Consider the following 21,207-nt stretch of genomic DNA (forward strand, 5'->3'; position numbering starts at 1 on the left):
TGATCTACAATCTTGCGTATTAAGCACGGACTCGAATTTTTGCGATTAAGAAATCGGGAAAAAGTTTTGTCGAATGAGGCAAAGTAAGAAAAATTTTGATTCTATAATATTTAAAATTAAAGATTTAGGGGTATTTTATTGAAGATATATTATGATTTTTTTACCAAAGATTGCGACAAGTTCAATGTCGACTATTAACGATTTAAGTATCCAAGATGATTTTAGTTTAATCAAAGCGAGAGGAACCATGAGGAATATTACTTAGATTTTAGCGTGACTAAAAAGTACCTGTTTAGAAAAAACCCTAGGATTTGGCATATATCACATTTCAATTTAATCGACCTCTTCAGAATTAACTGTTTTTTTGACTGGGCTTTCTGCATCTTTATTGTTTTGTTGCGAAATATTATTTATAAATGTATTAATCCTTAGGACCTTTTTTCTGATTTGTCTTTGTTATTCAATGAAATTTTAGTTTATTTTTTCAAGAATTTTTTTAATGTTTTGGTCTCTAGAATAGAAAAAAATTTAGAAGAAATAGAAGAGAAGTTTAACAAAAAAATCAAATAAAATTGAAATTTGCTTGAGAAGGATGAAACCTCATTTTAAGGGCAAAACTGCATGTGATTTAAAGTTTCATAGCTTTTCGGGTTTTCCGGTCAGCAGTAGAACACAAGATAACCTTCCCTCTTTTGTTAAAGAAATACCTACTGTATCTTGTCGCCACCATTGTCTAGAGATCACTTGCGTGAAAAAATCAAACTCTTTTTAATGTTCATCACCCCATCGTGTGTACAATGTGTTCAAAGAAAAAATGAAATTTGTCTTTTTTGAAAACAAAATCGGGTAATTAAAAATCCACTTAATTTGTGAGTTTTTTTGTTTATACTACAGGTTTTTTATAAGAACATCCAACATTTCTGAAACCTTAGGATGTTCTTAAATTTTTAAGTTTCAAGCATAAAACTGTTCTTAACATGTTCTTATTTTTGTCTATATTCCTAAGAAAATAGATGTTTTAGAGTCCGCCAAGCCTTAAAATGTTCTTAGGGGCCGTCCACATAGTACGTACGCACTAAGGGGGGGGGGGGGTCTTCTCAAAAGTGTATGCTTGCGTACAGGGGGAGGGGAGTGGTCAAAGGAAAATGTACGTACGCATGTTTTTTTGTCGACTTTTACGCTTGTTATACGCTTCAAGGAAAAGAAAAAGTTTCTTGATAAACATTGAGTTTCATGTACGAAATAAAGGTCCGAACCAAACGATTTGAATTCGAAATTTTCTTCAACCGAGGGGGGGGAGTGAATGAAAAAGTACGTACTTACCAGAGGGGGGTATAGCCATTTGCGTACAGGTGGGGGAGGGGGGTTTCGACATTTTAGTGCGTACGTACTATGTGGACGGCCCTTAACTTGTTCTTGATATTTTGGTCATCGAATCCTTATGTTCTTATATAATATGTCCTTTTATAAAAATAAACGTGTCATCTTGTTCCGCTTTTTTCCGTAGCACAGTTCCAGAAAGTCCAACGAAACACGATTTGTTAGCATTTTAAAAAATTGTTACTTTTCTTTTCTATTTTAGTAAGATAATGAAATAATTTCAATATGGTTATGGTTCTAGTAACAAAATGAAAATAGAAACGTATGAAATACACAGCAGGTATATATTACACAACGAATACAAATCCGAATACCTGGTTGATAACAAAATGGTCGATTACGAATACCGGTTTTTGTCAACAAGTACATTGGAGAGACCCCTGTTATCTGTTTACCGGTAAGTCAGTTCACTTCTTTTTCTTGAAATTTCTTGTGTCAAAGTTTGCCATGTCATATTAAGGGCTCCGACCATAGTCCAAAAATTGATTTTGGTATTTGAAAATAAAAGTTATATTTCAGGTTCCTTAACACTTTTAACAAAGAATTGCCTTTATAAATTGCTTTTTAATCGAATCCCTTAAGAGTAATTAAAGAATTTAATTGCAAAAATGACGTTATGAACTTTAAAAAGATGTTAATAATATGTTGCGTCACCCTCTTTTACAAAAAGTGCTTAGTTTTAATGGGTAATTAACTTTTTTGTTTCAAAATTTCTTTACACTGTCCGCAAAGAATTGAACTATTTTAAATTTTGCGGAAAATTTTTCTAAAAAGATGTGTCAAAAGTTATGACTGTTTTTTAAAGCAAAATCCAGATGAAAAATTGATGAAAAACCACTATTTTGAAGATTTCGAGACAAAGAAGCATTTACAAAAATTTTCCGCAAAATTTTTTATTGTTCGGTAAAAGATACACCATCTACTGCAAAAATCTTTTCAAAATGTTTTTTCTTCGCCGAAACTAAGCTCTTCAAAGTTGAAATACTCTTCCTCGCAAAAGTCTTCATTTTCTTCTTCATCAAATTTTTTCAATGCAATTTTTGAATTTTCAGATTCAGGAATAGTTTGTCTAGCAGAAAATGTATAACATGCCATAGTTTTGTTGGTTACATCAGTCAGAAAACACATTTTAAATACGGCAATTATGAAAAATTCACTATGGTCAGAGCCCTTAAATTAAAACAACAAAATTTTTAATGCGGATTCACATGATTCATTTCTTCTCTAAGCTTTTCGGAGCTCATACGATCGTCAGATTCATAAAAATGATCTACAATCACCGCCATATTATTTTGCACAAAAGGGGAATTCCCTCAAAACTTTAAAACCGCAAGTGATTGTTAAGTGCTTTGAAGTAACGGTTCGGAAGTAGAGTTTTGATTTGAGTTTTAACATTAGACTTAAGACTTAGGACCTTAGGATCTCAGGATTTTATAAAAGCTCTAATTTGCTCAAACAAGGCTGAGAATATAGCCTGAAAGCCACTTAACCCCTCCCAAATCGAAAAATCTAATGAAACAAAGTGGAAGTACTGAAACTGCAATTCTCACCCAATCTTTAAATTCTGAAAAACGTTAAAAATAACCAAAATTGCCAATACATTTCGGTGCTGATTGTAGTTAATGAATTAAAAAAACATTTTCTGTGGCCAGCCCTCGTTATCGGAGATTGGCGGGTCCAACCGAAATATTTTTCGGTTTCTTACATGGGCAGTTGAACCCAGCTGCGGACTCCATTTTTCTTTCCCTTCAGAGAAACGTGGACTCCATTTTTCTGTCAATCCTCCACAAAAAGTCGAGTTGCCAACTGCAATCGGTAAATCGTAACAAAATGTTTTTTGTTGATGAGCCATTCATATTGAATTCTTCAGTGAAGTTTTGCCTCTTAGAGAAATTTTGTGTTTTTGAATTTGAATGCTGAAAACCCCAAATCAGATAAACCTTTTCTGTCTATTTCTTCTTCTTCCGCAACATACAAATATCTTTTATGGCAGAGGTGTCAGATACCATGGATGGAGATCGATCGAGGGCAAGAGTCTGCGAAGAACGATGTCATTTCGTTTCCAAGCTTTTTGTTTATGTTTTTTTGCTGAAAATGTATTTTAATTCTTGTCGCGATTTGATTGGTTGAAAATAAAAACATTCGATTTGAAATGTTCGATTTTTTTTTCAATTTGAGACATTTTGAGAGCGGAAAAGAAAAAAAGTTGGATTTTCTCAACTTTTTATTTTTCGCCGAGAAAGCTTCAAATTCCGCCTTGCTTATAGATCGAGCATGCGCAGATGAACCAATGTAGGCGGAAAGCACTTTGCGAGCGGAATTTCCACCGAATGGAAAACGGTCTTCAAGAGAATGTGGACATATACTATTTTAACAATTTCCCTTTTTGAAGTTCACAATATCCATTTTAATGAGTTTGAACAAATAACGCCAATTTTACTAGTCCGAAACAAACACTCTTTCTCTACGAGTTCAAAAGGGTTAAGCTTCTATACAAGCATTTTTTAAGTCTATAGGATTCTAATAAGTGCTGCTCTTAGTTTACCATCTTTAATTTTAAAGCATAAGATCTTCTTCTTTAGTTTTACTTGATTGATTGGCTTAACCCTATTCGAACTGGTTCGGAGTTCATAGGAAATTTTCGGCTTTAGTTCACTTTCGGCATGAGGAATGACGTCATATTAAAAGACTAACTACTTTAAGGGCAGAAACTTTCGCGGGCAGAAACTTTCGCGGGCAGAAACTTTCGCGAGACCGAAAAGTCGCGAAATTTCGCGGATTTAAGTTTCGTGATTTTTACTTTTTGAAGAAAATTTACGGAAGAAACTTTCGTGGTTTTTTTTTGAATGTTCAATTTTTGTAGCAATAACTTTCGCGACTGGCTAGGGAAAGTGAATGAAAAATTATTTCATATCTCATTTTTTTCTTCAATCGAAATAGTGATATGCTAATAAATGAAAAATAAAACTATTTGTACTTCTTCCTCCCATTCCGAATCCTAGTCATGCGATAATATCGATAATATCGACTCTTTTCGGCTTTTAAAACTTGGAAAAACTTTCGTGATTTTCAGGAAAATTTCATTTTTCGCGAAATTAACTCGCGAATTTCTTGTTTAATTTTTTACCTGGCAGAAACTTTCGCGAAAAAATGCCAATGCAAAAACGCGAAAGTTTCTACCCTTAAAGTAGATCAAAAGTTAAGGAGTGGTACAATCGTTTAACTTATGGCATGTCCAGAAAGGATGCCTAAGGCCCCCTATTTTCTGCGCCAAACTTATGTCCTTTTTGGACATACCATAATTTACACGAGTAGGAAACCGCCCTAAGAGCCTAGTATGAATAGTCGGTTTTATAATCGGTTTTAATTCTGGTAGGGTTTAAATTCGGGGAATTTTACGATGTATAATTTGAATTTTTTACATTATATGAAATTAGGTAAAGTACAATTAAAATATACAAAATTATATACATTAGAAGTGATTGGGGTACTCTCGGGTACCTTATGAGCGTCCCCCGGCAAATCAATTTTTCGAAAATTCTCCACCCAGGACATTCTTATAGGATTCATTCTTATTCGTAAAGTAAAATCAAAATATACAAAATTATATACATTAGAAGTGATAAATATAGGTAAATTTGAGTTGGGGTACTCTCGGGTACCTGATAAGCATCCCCTGCCTATTAATTTTTGGGAAAATGTTTTAAAGGTTCCCTCTTTTGCCCTAACTTTTCAAAAGAAATTTCCACCCAGGACCTTTTTATTCCACCCCCCCCCCGCTTATTAGGTTTTGAGAATTTTTCCACCCACCCCGTTTATTTCAAACTCCCCGGGGTTTATAAGTTATTCGAGAGTAATTGAAAAATACCATGACTTTTGAACGAATACTCTAAAAAGTTTTATTCGGAGAGTTTGATTCAGTTTTATCTTGGCCACCAAAGGGGCTAGCGGTTTCTTTTTCAAAAAATATTCATAGTGAACTTTTATGGAAAAGTAACTATTTGGAAATACCTAATGTAAGAAAAATTCCCCATGTTATCAATCCTATGTTATAATAAAGTAGACTCTCAAGCGACGAGAGCTTCAGAGTTCCAAAATAGATTTTACTAACCTGCCTGGTGTATGAAATATTCTGTAAAATTAAAATCAAAACTTATATGAAAAATTAAAACTTATATAAAAAACTAATTGAATAACAAAATTAATGTTTATTTTCTAGAACTCCCATAGTTTCAGTGTCGTCTATTTTACTCACTTTACTGTTCATTACCTAAAAACAAAATTGTAAAACTTTTTAAAATACAAAATATAAATTCATTTTCTAAACAATTCCCCATTTTCAGTGAGGCCCATTTTACCCAATTAACTGCTGGTCTTCATCTAAGAGCATGCTTTACCACTGGAGAGGCTAAGCGCTTTCGACCTAAAAGGAACCGATTCTTTTTGATCCACCAGAGATAATGTTGGTTTATCATCATCTTCTCCAGAATTATCTTTGGCTCCCTCACTCTCCTTATGTTGTAGAATATTCTGTTTCAAGGTTTTACGGAAGTTTCCTCTAGCATCAATGTCTTTTTTTGTGGTATCAGAAGCTGGGTTAGTATTCTGAGGACGAAATTTAAGAACTTTTGGTGGTTGTCGGTTGTGATTTTTGTTTTCCGGTTTCAAAATTGTGCTTTCTTCATTTCCTTTAGAGGTTGATTTTTCTTCTTGAAGTGGATAAGTACCATGTTCTGCCGCCGGCACTATCTTGTCTGTTTTCTTCTTCCTTTGTGGATTTTCTTCATTTCTCTGCTGTGTGGGTTCTACGCCTTCAAGCAGTTTTGAATCTTTATATTCTGGTGTTTTCAAATTGCTATCAGGTTGTAATGCTGTGTTTCCTTTCAGTGACTCTTCCTTTGGTGTTGGTTCGACCGTTTTCATTGAATCTAAAGTTGGCGACTGTAGAGAGTCTGGATAATTTACTACAGTATTTTGATGTGGACGTTCTTTATCCTTCAAACTTTGGTCCTTCGTCTGGATAGGAAAATCGTTTTTGAGATCAACAGAGGAAGTCTTCTTTGGATTTGAATCATGATCATTTTCCAGTTGTTTGTGTTTGATTTCCTCATTACGTGGTCTGTCGAAAATATCAGTTTTTGTTTTCGGGTAACAATCTAATTCTGGCGTGGAATCGTTTTGAAGGACTTTGTTATCGAAATCATTTTGAGGTATGGTGACCATCTCAGGTAGGCGGTTTGATGCTTGGTTAGTTGAAACGTTTGGACTTTCAAAATGAAATTCCTCAGGGATTTGAAATTCTAACTCGTCGTTTAATTCTGTATTGTTAAGACCAACATCATCTTTATCACTGATATTTGACTTGCGAAGTATTTTAGCCGGGACAAGATACGGAGATACATTCGAATCTTTTTCTTCATCTTCCATAGTAAATGCAGGGTTTTGTTTCAATAAGCTTGGATTAACATATCTAGGTTCTTCGTTTGATGTTGGTGAATAACTGTTGTAAACTCCTTTGAAACCCATCTTTGTATCATCTGATTGGCTATTTCTTGATTGGTCATTTGTTGATTGTGTATTGATGTCATGTCTTCCTTTTTTGGCTGTACATAAAAAAAGCAAAAAGTAATTTTGTTCAATCAATCCTGTCCATCACTTATAAAAACAGATTTGAAATTTCTTAACTCATATGATTGAGAAACCCGCGGAGGAGGGATACTGATCTTGAAGACCGACGGAGACGTGCTGCTAGAGTTTGAAAAGTGGTCAGATATGAATGTTTGGTAAATTTGGGACGAACGAAATCGACAAAAAGTAGACGAAAAATTGAAAGAATTTCTAATTTCCACCTTGAAAATTGACCCAAGTAGCCAAAAGTCAACCCTGTCAGATACACATCTTGAAAATTAGTAAATTTGAGACCCGACAAATGTTTATTTTAATAGCCGAAAAAAGGGACCCTGACCACGTGCCCAATTTTGCCTAAATGTCCTCCCTCAATGTGTATTTGGCTTTTTTCTCAAGCTTTTCCCCCTACTGTCTAAACCTGGTTTCTAGAAAAATTACAAAATATGTTATAAACGCTCACCTCCAAAGCTGAGGGAGATAATGCTGAAATCATCCCATCCAAGTAATTCCAACCATTCTTTCTTCACTTCCTCATTGGTTAAAACATAAAAAACCAACACAAATAATCCTTGCAATGAGTTGAAAATACAGAACAAATACTGCATAACCATGGTCAACTTTCCTACAGCTAAAACACCGAACAACCATGCTATCCCAAGTAACGTTGAACAGGCGATGGTAATTTTAGTAAGTTTGAACATGTATGATTTTTTGCTGCTTTCCTTCCTTGATGATCGAATGTTAGCAGGTGTACGGTGAACATTGTAGATGACCAGGGATAACAGGATGATGTTCATCAGGATGATGAAGCAGATAGGAAGCAGTAAACCAAAGTAAAACGGCATGCCATGAACCAAACAACTGAAATTTAAGTATGTATTGAAGTTTAAAATAAATATGATACCGCGGTACAGGCTTTTGCGGGTTTCGACCCAATTTCGATCGGTTAAGAGTCGAAAAAACGAAATTTATTTTTCGACCCTGAGGTGGACTGAGATTTAAAGGGATAATCAGATGGTTTGATGGTTTGGATTGCAGAAACCTTCTGTGGTCCTTAGTAAAAACTCAAAGTATTTTTGTGCAACAATTTTTCAAAATCAAAATTTGGAATTTTTGAAAATGGGTTCTTCCAGGGTTTTTACGCTGAAATTCTATTGTTTTCATCCTAAAAGCCAAAAACTTGTAACTTTAAATATCTCGACTTTGGAAAATAGTCAGGAAAAACTATTTTGAGATTTTAATTTTCTGACCCTAGGGGTTAGAAAAGCACTTAAAGGGTGCAACTTCACTTGTCTAGGTAACCCCCCCCCGGATTTAATTTTATAGGATTATAAGTGTTAATAATCATAACCAGGGTGTTTAATAATAAAATACAATACTTAAGGGTATTTTATTATATAAAGTGATAAAATAAATCACAAAAAAACGGCAACATTATTCGAACAGAATGCGTTCCACAGAGAGCTTCTAAAATATTGCCATTAAGTTTTCAAAACTAAAATGAGTGAATGCAGTTTTAAAATAGAAGAAAAAAAATCAGCCTGGGTGCACTAAAAAAGCTATATCGAGTACTTAAGCTTTTCACTTACAATTTTTCACCGCCATAGCTGCTACTTTTTACTGATGCAGATATGATAACAATAAGTGCAGGAACAACTAGAGAAAAGAAAAAACACATTAGAGTATAAAATGTCAAGACCGGTCTCCACTTGTTCGCGCTTTGATCGCACTTTTTCGAGCAAAGCTTGCACGCTATTGGTCAAAATAAAAACGAAGTAGCTCCATTGGCGCGATCTGACGTAACGGTTGAAAAAAGTTGAAAATGTTGAAATGTGTTCAACTTTTTTCCGAGCGTGCGCTACATTTTTATGACATAATCTTTTTTTCCAAGCAAAAAGGATTGAAGCCAAAAAGTGCGATCATAGCGCGCACAAGTGGAGACTGGCCTTTAGTCTCTTTAAACAACAGACATACAGTATTTTTGACAAAAAGCAAAATGCATGAAATAGTACCATGAAAAAATGAAATTATTCTCAGTGGTCAACTCATCTATCAACTCAGAACGCCGCGCGCGCGTGAGTTTGGTGAGCTATATCGCTCTGACATTTTACAGCTCTCTACAATCCATACAAGTTCATTAATAGACTACTTTAGGCGTAAAAACTTTCGCAAGTAGTAACTTTCGCAAAGTCAGAAAATCGTGAAATTTTCGACATTAACTTTCGCGAATGTGACGAAAAAATCTTTTTCACGAGCATAAACTTTCGCGAATGGTCTTTTCAAGAATTTTCAATGACATTCACTTTTGCGAAATGGGCTAAAATTCGCGAAAATCACGAGAATTTCAGCTCACGAAAGTTTATATACTTTACTTACGTTACTGATTGATGCCAGAGAATACCCTGATGTTGGTTGATGCGAGTTCCTTCTCTCAGAGGGGGAACTTCTCAAAACAATACGCCATAAAAAATCTGACGTTACAAAGTTGCGCTGCAATCCACTGGTTTCAAATGAAATCTGACTTTTTGTTGAGCACAGAAAATACCAGGGTATTATCTAGCGCTATCAGTAAGCATCAAAACTCTGATACTATGCAGGGAGCGAGGCTGATATACGTGACACTTTCAATTTTTCCTGAAATTTTCTTATTTAAAATTTACCTGTGTTGACAACACAACTTCTTAAAAAATATTTTGTGTCGGAAATCTTCTTTTTCATCACTCTAACCAAACTGTTGTAAAGGTTGATTCCTTGAGCTCCCATCCAGAAAAAGGTCATCAGTAAGAAATATTGGATTAATCCAGCTATTGCTTGACATGATGTTTTTGATTGTGTTTCATTTACACCGAACAAGAACAGGAACAAGGTTGTGATTAAGGATAAACTGAAACAGATTATCAATCTCGTAACCAGTCTCTTTCGAAGTTTTCTAAAAGGAAATAAAGTTATTTCAAAAGTGATGAATCAAGTCTTAGATTATTAGTAAGACCGTAGCCTGGTGGCAACCTTTGTCCAGTTTTGGCTGAGTAAGTGAAACGATAAATCTAAAAATTACCAGAAAGCCAAGTTCGTCTAAAAGCAAACTCCAACCCAGTCCCTTATAGTCCATCAGTAAAATCCAAAGTGGTCCAAGTGACTCTGGGTACGAGATTGGTCCAAAGAGTAGACTTTAAGAATAGTAGGTCCCATATAATTAGGCAAGTGAAGTAAAGAAAAAACTTGGAAGTGAAGGGAAAATCATGTCGGTAATAATCGACATAGTGCTCTTCAATGATAAAAAGGGAAGTATGGAAGCTTTTCGAATATGGCTTTTTTTTTTTGATAGGATAAAAAAGTGTAGAAAAATTTCTCCTCCTAAGTCTGAGCTGAATGGTTTACCTTGATGCACCAAATACAATAACGGTCAAAATTAAGCTAGCCAATGAGATTCCACAACCAACCCACGTGATCATTTGAAGAGCCAATGGGTTTGCACCAGTTTGTGAGACATCAAGAATTAAAGCGAAATTTGTCAGATGGTTCGTTTGACATAATATAGAGTTGACTTTAGGTTTTTGGATGGTTCGGATACCCTGTTTGGACCAAATACCTAAAGAAAGATGTGCATTTTGTCCATAGGTTTCGATAAAATGATTACATGACATTACAATGTATGACATATGGCATATAAACCACTACTCGGAATACAATTGATGGCACCTTATCGTGGAAAACTTCGTCGGGGAAAAATATTCGTCACTTCCTGGTAGTTGGTAAACGCATTAAGGCCGGGGAAAATTTTCGTCGGGGAAAAATATTCGTCACTTGGCCAAAATTTCATCACTTTTCCCCGACGAAGTTTTCCCCGATAAGGTTTATTTTATTAAGATTGTTTGATGTGTCGATTGTTGTTTAATAAATCAAAATCTTCTGCTAGTGTGCGGCTACAAAACGAGAACGAAAGTGAAAGGGGCTGGGTTTTAATGTTAATGTTTAAGGGTTTATGATTTACGTTTGTTATGGTTCTCCAATCAGCGTGGAAGCTCATTTAATACTCACACCGAACCTGGATGTGAAAGATCAAAGTGATTCCACAAATCTAAAGTCTATTCACGATAAGTGTGCACTCTTTTTTCATTAACCTATAACTTTTGAAGGAATTCCTCAATCTTTATGAATATAGTATCGTTGGAAAGATATTAGTGAGTGGAACAATTTGGAATCAAAAAATCTATGAAAAATTCTGAAAATGAAGATGAAAAATGAAGAAGAAAAAAATGAAGATCTTGTAGAAAGGTGCTATAGTTATCATTTTCACTGAAGTGACTTCTTCATTATCGAACGTCATTACTGTGAAAAGATTTCTCAAAAATAATCATTCAGTCAAAAGATATCAAACAAAGTTATAAGCTGATTGACGTCTAAAGACGCTGTTTTCTGCTGTTTTCTGCTGTTTTTCGGGGTCAATCACTCATTAACTTTGTATCATAACTTTATATTGAATAAATATTTTAGTGAAATTCTTTCCCAGCGATGACCTCTTAAGATCAAAGAATTTCTCCAGTGAAAATGAAAGTTATAGCACTTCTCTACAAGATCTTCATTTTTTTCTTCTTCATTTTCATCTTCGTTTTTAGAATTTTTTTAAAGACTTTTTTACTTCAAATTGTTCCACTCACAAATATCTCTCCAGCGATACCAAATTTATAAAGAACGAAGAATTCCTTCAAAAGTTATAGCAAAAAGAAAAAAGAGTGCACACTTATCGTGAACAGACTTTAGACAGATCCTTTTACGGAGTTATGGCCTTTAAAATGAATACATGCTATGCGCAGAGTAATCGGAATCTACTCGGAGGTTAGGCTCTCTATTATAGCTTTTTACAGGTTATGAAATTTTGCAAACAGAGTTAAACTTTTCATACCTTTTTCAGTATCCCAAAAGCTGCAGTTCGGTGTCATATTCATTGCTTTTGATAACACTTCAAAAGTGACATTTATCGGTGATTCTAAATCTCGAATTTTCTGTCCGCTGATTGTGATGGATAAAATATGACTAGAGGTTATTTTTTCCTGGTTGTTTTTACTATATGCTGATGATTCATCTGATCGATAAATAAAGGAGTGTAAAGACACATTCTCTTTTGATTGGTCGAGAGCGGATTCTGGAATTTTCACAAATGCTTGAAATCGTGAGTTATCTACAGACGATGAATTAGCAGGTGATAAAACAGCTGATTGGAGTGATTTTTCGGTTACTTTTGATGCGATTGTGATGTCACCTCTTTTGATTTTCTTTCCAACGAAACCGACATTCGGTTTTGAGATTTGTATTTCTTTACCAACTGGTAAAAACGTGACTGCTTTGTCAGCGATTTTTTCTAAACTAGTGTGAATGTTTTGTAGGTTTTTTTCTTCAGAGACTTTGTTAGACGTGATCACACTTGTTATACTGATTGTCTTCGTCAAAATCTAGACGGAAAATAAAATTGTCGATTTACATTTTTCTTCCTGATTCTAACTTCTTTGAAACTTTATTTTCTTTGCAAGGGCTTAGTTGAGTCAGCTAAATCATAGCCATTATTAATAAACAAACGGGATAATCAGATGGTTTGGAATTTGGCTTGCAGACACGTCCAAGTATTTTTATCTATCATTATATTTTGTCTATCATTCTCCAAAGACGAAATACCACAATTTTTCTTAAAATGGGTTCTTTTAAACTAAACGGTTGTTACGACGAAATTCTATTGTTTATTGATTTTAAAGTAAAAAGCTTCAATATCTCGATTTTGGAAAATAGTTAGGTACTAACTTGGAACGAATAAGAAGGAAGCCACATGCCAAATACCTCAGACTTTCCAATTATGCCTTTAGATATGTTACATATGTTACACCCCTGTGTCATAGACCCGCTTGGACCCAAGCCCCACTGGAAAATGCTGCGAAAATTTCGTCCCCGGTGGGAACATACCCAGGAATTTCAGCCCCACTGGTAAATTGAGTTTGATTTCATCCCAACTCGAAATTCAATGTTCAAAAATTTTACACCAAAACGTTCCCCATTGGATTTTTTAACCTTGGAACAATAGAATTTTTATCCACATTTGGATTTTAACAGGAATACTTATCCCCATTGAGGAAAAAAGTTCGACCAGGGCTGTGAGACAGGTTAGACGAATGTCTAACATACAAGTAAATCGGTAAACTTGAGTAAAATTTCGCAAGAACAACAAGAGCTTGATTTTTTGTGGACTTCTCGACAGGTGGTTCATTTTCTTACCGACCCAACTTCTGTTTCGTTTTGAACATTATCAATTCCCTTTGCTATATTTTCGATAATATCAGCCACTGTTTTGGTATCTTTCTTGGTCACAGTTTTAGTGCCATCGAAGATGTCTTCTAACTTGTCTGCTATCACTCCAGGCGTTTTACAATCGGTTTGATACAGTTCGGTGCAAACAGTATCATTCTAAAAAAGAAGAAGATTTTTCGATAAATACAACGTTTTCGAGAATTTTATAATAATGGTACACCTTTTTGAGTAAAATTACCCAAAGTTGCTTTGGAGAGTGCAAAAAATTTCATTTTCCTGATATTTTAAGAAAGCTTTAATTTGATGAACCTGATTTCATGAATCTCTTTCTTGAGTTGCTTATTTTATCTAACGAAGTCGTTTTACCACTTTTCAAAACGTCGGAAATTACACTGAAACTGTATGTTATCAGTTGGTAGCCCAGCTGGCACACAACGTTATTTCAACGTTCATCTAACGTTATATGGACGTTATGAACATTAGATAAACGCTGAAACAACGTTGTTTGCCAGCTGGGAGCATTATGTTCAAAGATTTTTCTCCGTGAAGTTGAGTTTAGCCTAATACGTCTAAAGAGCTTTATAAAAACGTTAAATGCCGAATTCTCACCCTTAGATCAATCAGCTCTTTGGTTGTTTTCGTATAACAATTTTCCATCCATCCTCTAGGAAAGGACCATTGCCCACTCCTCAAACATGTTTGTGTAAAGTTCTTAGCATCTCCATTAGCAGAACACGTTCTTGATACCACTGTACCAACTGGTGATAGAGGGTAATGGTAGCCTCTACTCGAGCCGTCATTCAGATTCCATGTTTCTTTTCTACAGTGAGTTTTACCTACAATCAGTAACAAAATATTTGGCACAAAAGGGAAATTCACCGGGGTGTTTTGAAACCACAATCGATTTGTAAGTGCTCTAAAGTAGGTTCGAAGGGTAGAGTTTTAACTCTTAGTTTTAACGCTAGACTTAAGACTTAGTACCTTATGATCAGTACCTTAGGATCTGAGGATCGAAAAGTTCAAAAATGGTCCAGTAGGGCTTGAAATATTGCCTAGAAACCAATAAATCCCTCCCAAATCGAAATATTCGATGAAATGAAGTTGAAGGCCTGAAATTGATATTCTCGCTCGAACTTCAATTTTCGAAAAATGCTAAATTAGCCAAAAGTGCCAATATATTATTATGGCACTGATTGTAGCAATAATAAGTGCAAAGTATTTGAAATGACAAAATGTGCTCAGGAAGAATTAAAAATCTGTATTATTGTATAGTATGATTCGGTTAGGGATGCCATGTGCCTTTGTAAAACGTCCTAAAATATATTGACATATGAAGGTTTCGCTTCAATGGGTGACACATTTTATGGAAAGGACTCCTTTACCGAATCGGGCTTATCAAAGACAGAAAACGAAGCAATTTCTTTGGACTTTATTTTCGTTGGGAAAAGCAATGCGAAAATAAATTGCTAGAGAAAAATCATAATTAATTTTACTTAAAATGATCAAATTTCTGAAATAAAAGTGACAGAACCATGCTTATCTCATCACCCTGTTGGTGATCATTTCTTTATTTTTTCAAAGGTAATATTTAAAGGTTTTATTTTTACATTAGTGTTTCCGTTTCATATCAGTCACATATTTCATATCAGGACAGTGTCTTGCTATTGTTATATTGTGCTGATGTAAGCAAAAAATGTTTTTCTTCTTCCTATTTCTGACCAATCTTGCTCCACATCCGTGTCAATTCAATGTGAAAAAGCTTGCAAATTAAAAATGAAGAGTAAACAAACGTTATCACCCTTATTTAAAAACAAAACCTTTAACACATGTAACTTACTATGAAAAGGGATTTTGCAAATATATCTTCTATCACTACCAAGGCATGACGCACTTTCCCAATAAAAGAAGTTTAAGTTTAACTTGATAACCATGCAATCACCAAGATTGGTATCTTTGAACTGGTAAGGGAACGTTGCTGTTGAATCACTTTCTCGCCACCTCCATGTACCATCATCATGTCGATTACCTCCGATCCAAAACATTGAGTCATCCCTAAAATCAAAATGCTTGGAGTTGAAATTATAACCCAACTATTCAACATCTGATGATCGTCTCTGGCGTGAAACAGCCTGTAATGTTTTTAATTTTTTGAAGAAGAATAAATTTTAACCCAATTATTTGATATTTAATTATTTAATATTATTGATTGCTTGTATTTGACTGGTAAAATCATATCAAAACGCTGATTTTTTGCTTGTGGTTCCCTCAAAAGCAATTCAAAAGCAATGCAACGACTTCGAAAATGTTTTTTTAACTTCCCTCCTTTTTCAGACGCATTGAAGAGTCATTTTGCTCTATTTCTCACCATTTTTCACTGAAATTTCATTTGTCTACAACCTTTTGTCCATGATTATAGGCAAAACGCAGCGAGGGCGTAGCAAACATGAGTGATTTGGGATGTGTTCTATGGCCTATAATAGGGGTCATCAAAAGGCCTGACAAACGAAATTTTACTCACTTTGGGACATGCTTCAAATGTTCTCTTTGCAAAAATTTCAATTCTCTTGACGATAGAATGCTTGTTAAATGGCCTTCACGTGAATTACAATCCAGCTCAGCTTCAATCCATGGTTTTTTAATGGAACTGAAGTAGTAGTAGCCTAAAATATCGAATTTGATACACTTTTATATCAAAATTTGAGTTATTTTACATAGAAAGTCCAGTAATCAATCAATCGCTTTCACTGGGTCAAAAGCTACCCAATGAACGAAATTTTACTGGAATGGAAAAGAAAATGTTGCTGGATTTGGCAGGTTTACTCAAAATCCGCCGAATGAAGTTTCCGGCTGAATTTATTTTTTCCGCCACTTACCAAATCTCATTTCATTTATTTAATAAATATTTTTTTTTTGATAAACATTTTTTTTAGTCATCCGTCAAGTTGACTCACTCTGCAAAGAATTCTTGACCAGGTGCAAAAATGTCTTCCTTTAAGGTAGGCTTTCTAATGGGGCTTTTCCATTAAAAAACCATACAGGGAGATGGACGAACCTTTTCAAGTCCCCTGGAAAGTGGAAAAATTTGCAAAATTACCCTTGGAAAAAATATTTTCATACCTTAAAGTGAGGGTGGACAAACTAAAATCAGCCATTTACTTCTGGAAATTTTAGAAAGACTTTTCATCCCTTGGAAAAATATAAAAATACCCTCTGGTAATTTTTCTTGGATTACCCCCTGTAACCCCTGGAAATTTCCGTCCACCCCCTCTATGGATATAAAATGGAACGGCCCAATCTATGTACGGAAATCAACGATATCAGCAACTATCAGCGATTTCAATCCATTCGCTTTAAGTGTGCACTAATTTTTGTTTTGCTTTTTTTACAACCCAGCTGGCACACAACGTTGTTTCAACGTTCATCTAACGTTATATGGACGTTATGAACATTAGATAAACGTTGAAACAACGTTGTGTGCCAGCTCGGAAAGATTAGTGCACACTTAAAGCGAATGGACTTTAGTTATCGAATCTGAACGAAAACTTATTGAATGTAATCAATTCTCGATCTTATCGTTTACATCCTTTTTCATTAAAGACAGAGACCCCCCTATCTGAGTAGATAAACCGTTTGCCCTCCTCCCCCTCGCCCTCCCCCCGACTAATAGATAGTTAGAAAAGGAAAACTCACTCGATTCCCAAGACGGTAACGATAAGGAGATTGTTTTGATCTGTGATGCTGTATTTTCAGTTGGTATCGCTGCTGTTGTCGGAATAATCGTTATTTTTGCTGAAGTTGTAGCAGTAATTACCGAAAAGTTTGTTGTTATTGCCGGAGTGCTGGATATTTCTGTTGGAAAGTCGAAAATTATCGTTGGATTCGTTGTTGCTGAGGAAGGTCCAATTGTAGACATCAATTCTGTCAAAAGAAAATAAATGATAGAACATAAATAATAGGAGCGACGGATGTTTTAGAATGAACTTCTTAATGAACATTCCTTTCCTAATCAAACTTTTTCAAAAATGCGCCCGGCTAGATAATGTGCTTTTGTTGCTGTGCCTCGCTTCTTGAATCCTTGGCATACACTAACACATTTGCGCTCCTTAAACTACCCGCGGTTTTTTACAGGTCTGCTATTCAGACTAGACCCCCCCCCCACCAATCTTAAAAATTTGTCGACGAGAATTAGCCTAAATCACGCATCACGTATCAAATCTTTGCCCTATCACGAATCACACAAAAATCCTAATCACGCTATCATGGAAGGAATAAGTTCCAATCAAGGAACCTTCACGCAAACCAATTGGGGCCTCGTTATCAGAAACATCGGTGGGTATAAATATATGCAAAAAATGGCTATTCATACCTATTCACACACAGAGATGTATAACAGGAATTTAAAAATGACAGACCAGAATCCTTCCTTTGCAGTTGTATAAGAGAATTCGAATTTTTTCATTTTACATGAGCAGTGTTCAAAAATCTTCCAATAAATAAGCGTATATGAAAGGGAAAAATACTCATATATTATCTTTACAGTTTTTGCAACTAAAAAATTTTCAATCTACAAAAATTACTTACCAGTAAGGTTTTTTCCTTTGCAGATGTATGAAAACGTATCTGTGCAATGATGTGTCCACCAAGAGTATCTGATTGCCGTAAATTGTCCATAGTCAACATAACACAGCCTTCTGGGAATTGGTCTTCATTTGATCTTCCTATTTGTAAATGTGTAAACACCATCTCGGAGCCATCACTCCAAATATATTTCATATTACTTTTGATACCATCAATCCAATGGGGAAAGATACGCACTGAAGGAGGAAGCCTAATGAAACAAAGTGATTTATTGTACAAACCGATTTGCTCAGGTCTCAAAATTGCCTAAATAAAAAAAAACAGTTTGGTTTAGAATCTTTATTATAACAAGAAGGCAATCAACAGTTTATGTAGTATACGATTTTTCTCTTCAAAATCTATAAGTATAGGCAACTTTTAGGGTGTGACTGCTTAGACCATGTTCAGATGTTACAGTTCCGTTCCGAAACGAAACGAAACGGTTTCGAAACAAGTGTGAGCGTCAAAATTCGAAACGTCAAAAAAGAAGACGTTTCAAAGCAAAACAGATCAAAACGGTTTCGCTCCACTTTTTTCATCGAAACGGAACTGCTCCGTTTTCTTGCTCCGAAACGTTCCGAAACCAATATGAACACACTCGATCCGTAACGAAAATCGTACCGGAGCAAAACGGACAGTAGAGTAACAAGTGAACATGGTCTCAGACTATGTACTTAAAGAAAAAGTGGAGAAAAAAAATTTTTTTCTCTGAAATTCTCTTTTTTTGGCCTAAAATCACTCAAAAAGGCTGAAAAGAACAAAAAGAAATCACATTTCAATTTTTTTGTTCTCAATGTTGGTTAAGATTTATGTAATTTTTAGTGAACAGATTTTTAGGGAAAAATTCCCGGTCGGCAAAGCTCCAGGCGCAGATTCCGGGGGGGAGAGCATTGGTTCCTAGAATTTATGAATGTTGTTTGGACGTTGCTTGGCCGTTGAAACACATATATACCTTCTGACCATTTCACTGTGAATAAAATCATCTTCTTCTTTAGAAAGAATTTTCGCTAATCGTCCTCCACGACTATTGCATTGTCTTTTTGCTTCAAACCAATCCACTTCAACGTCACTAAAGTAATAGTCAGCTAGAATAGAGAAAAATATAAATTCAAGAATTAAGACACTTACACACAAAATTTTATCATTGGACGCAGTTTTTTTCGTTTTGTCTATTTCATTCCAATAGGATAAAGTAGTCTCAATGTGACTCCAGAGGGATGTCTGAAGAATAGAGAATCTTTACAGATATCAAGAAGAAGGAAAATATAATGGTCGCACAATAATTCTCCGACCTACTCTAAGACCCCAGATTGTAGGGGGGGGGGTTCTGAATTTTTTTAAAGTATAAAGATGGGAGGACCTAATTTCCACGGGTGTGGAGATTGTAATTGTACTGCTAAAAGCCCCATAATAAGGTAATTATATAAATAAAACAGGCTATATAGAGCATTTTCAGTTTTTAAAAGCTAAAAATATTTGAAAACATAAAAACGCACGTATCCTATCTGATATGACTGTTTTACAGTCTGCCTAAGCAAAAGCATATTACCATATACTACTGGGCTACTTAATCGCGCTGTCCAGTCTATAAAAAGCTTTAAGTGGACCCCAGGCTAGGGGATGTGCAACATGTATGAAATTGAAACAGTTGAAACAGGTTACCCCGAATTTGGGGTGACTTGCGGACGGTAATTCTATACATGATTAGCATCCCCTATATCAAAACATATCAGAGGGTGGGTGCAGCCTATATGAACAAGCCATCATCTTACTTACTTTGATTCCAAGTAACCATTGGTGGTATTGTATCTATAACGACGAAAAGGAGGAGGGCTAATTATCAAGAGAAAGATTTCCTATGCATGCTACGCCCGATGTAATTTTTCAGAATTTAACCCATTTTTCACCCTAAGTCAATTTCTCATTACAAAAAATGTTTACCAAACCCCTCAAAATGCTTACACCAAATTATTCAAAAGGGTCATAACCCTTATATATCATCCATTTTGTCTGTACCCTACCCCCAGACAACACACAATGTCAAAACAACGTCCATGTGACATTCATAACGTCCAAATAACGTTATTTGAACGTAAAAACAACGTTGTGTGCCAGCTGGGCCGTCTACTCTAAGAGATGCGCTAAATTAGACAGTCGGATGGATTAGAGCAATCTATGTCATCCATGAAACTGAAAAATTATCTGGACATTAAAACCATTATCTTATTGGGCTTTTCCAGAAAAAAACCGTATACCCCCTGTTGAGGAGGTCCATATCCGTTCCAAGAGGGTAAGGTTTGATATGTGGCGGAATTCCATTGGGAGATACAAAAATCTGTCAAAAATAACTGGAGTTCCATGGGGTAGCCTTTTAAATCCTACTAAAATTCAGAATTTCAGAGGGGTTTAAACCTGAAATTGCCTGGAATTCCAGAGGGTTACAGCATTTCCAGCCACAGAGGGATGGACCTCCTCAACAGGGATATACGGTTTTTTTCTGGAAAAGCCGGGGGGGCCAAAAGTCACCCTGTTCGGGGGGTAAATCACTAAAAATTGCTATATTCTCCACCCCCTATGTACAATTTTTTTCTGGAAGAGCCCAATTTATAGATTCGGGCTACAATGACATTTTCATGCTTTCTATTTTATTTAATCGGATATTTCGATTCCAGGCTATATTCAAGCCTATCAGATCATTCACAAGCTTTTCATTTCCCGTCTCAGGTTAAAACTCAGAGTTAAATCTCCCCTTTCCAACCCTAAGTTAAGGCACTTAAAAACTACTTATGGTTTTAAAATTTTATGCCAAATATTATGGCCATAATCGCACGATGGGTTATTTTTTCTTATTTGGCGCGCCTTCAAAGAGAGCAATTAATCGTTAATTGCATCCCTGTAGAGAGCAATTAATCGTTAATCACACTCTTCGATGCCGCGCCAATATATACAAAAGTGATTTTAATGTTTTTTCTTATTTATATTTTTTTCATCGAACGTAACTTATTTTCCTGACGGGGAAAAAGTAGTGCGATTAGCTCGTACAATTCGAAAATTGCACTCGTTATCATGTGATTACATATACTTATAGTACGTACCTGCTTCTACATAACAATTTTGATCAAAGTTGAAAACAATAGTAAAAACAAAAAGAGTGATCAAAATATGATCGCATAAAATCCTCATCATGATGCTCTAAATTAATTTTTCCGCTAAATTTTCGAAAAACGTCCTTCCTTTTAAACAGTTGTCACTCGTCTGATTGAATCAAATGTTTTCGCATTGATTTAT

General features: G+C 35.2%; 1 protein-coding gene across 3 annotated transcripts; it reads right to left on the reverse strand.

Annotated features, from left to right (window-relative positions):
- Positions 1–5,285: 5,285 nt before the first annotated feature.
- On the reverse strand, positions 5,286–21,207 carry LOC136820823 (uncharacterized). 3 transcript variants are annotated; one of them, XM_067077056.1, is made up of 15 exons: positions 21,015–21,207; positions 19,696–19,728; positions 18,864–19,004; positions 17,884–18,116; positions 16,993–17,220; positions 15,821–15,962; positions 15,140–15,354; positions 13,912–14,138; positions 13,270–13,458; positions 11,912–12,458; positions 10,387–10,597; positions 9,669–9,937; positions 8,598–8,664; positions 7,469–7,869; positions 5,286–6,983 (listed from the first exon to the last, which is right to left on the reverse strand). In XM_067077056.1, exons 5-15 carry the CDS (start codon positions 17,213–17,215, stop codon positions 5,761–5,763), a joined length of 3,714 nt encoding a protein of 1,237 aa, XP_066933157.1. In that variant the 5' UTR covers positions 17,216–17,220; positions 17,884–18,116; positions 18,864–19,004; positions 19,696–19,728; positions 21,015–21,207; the 3' UTR covers positions 5,286–5,760. The 3 variants fall into 3 exon arrangements, with proteins under 3 accessions (XP_066933157.1, XP_066933158.1, XP_066933156.1); XM_067077057.1 differs by having other exon boundaries at positions 18,872–19,004; positions 21,015–21,176; XM_067077055.1 differs by having other exon boundaries at positions 17,884–18,130; positions 18,872–19,004; positions 21,015–21,162.

Source organism: Clytia hemisphaerica, unplaced genomic scaffold (assembly GCF_902728285.1).
Source record: "Clytia hemisphaerica strain Z4C2 unplaced genomic scaffold, Clytia hemisphaerica genome assembly, whole genome shotgun sequence".
In the NCBI taxonomy this organism is placed as follows: Eukaryota; Metazoa; Cnidaria; class Hydrozoa; order Leptothecata; family Clytiidae; genus Clytia; species Clytia hemisphaerica.

Coding starts and splice junctions, on each gene's coding strand:
- LOC136820823 (XM_067077056.1), bottom strand. CDS start 17,215: ATGTCTACAATTGGACCTTCCTCAGCAACAACGAATCCAACGATAATT. Junction 13,459..13,911: donor AAGAGCTGATTGATCTAAGG/GTGAGAATTCGG, acceptor CTTCTTTTTTAG/AATGATACTGTTTGCACCGA. Junction 9,938..10,386: donor ATTGTATTTGGTGCATCAAG/GTAAACCATTCA, acceptor ATTTCCTTTTAG/AAAACTTCGAAAGAGACTGG.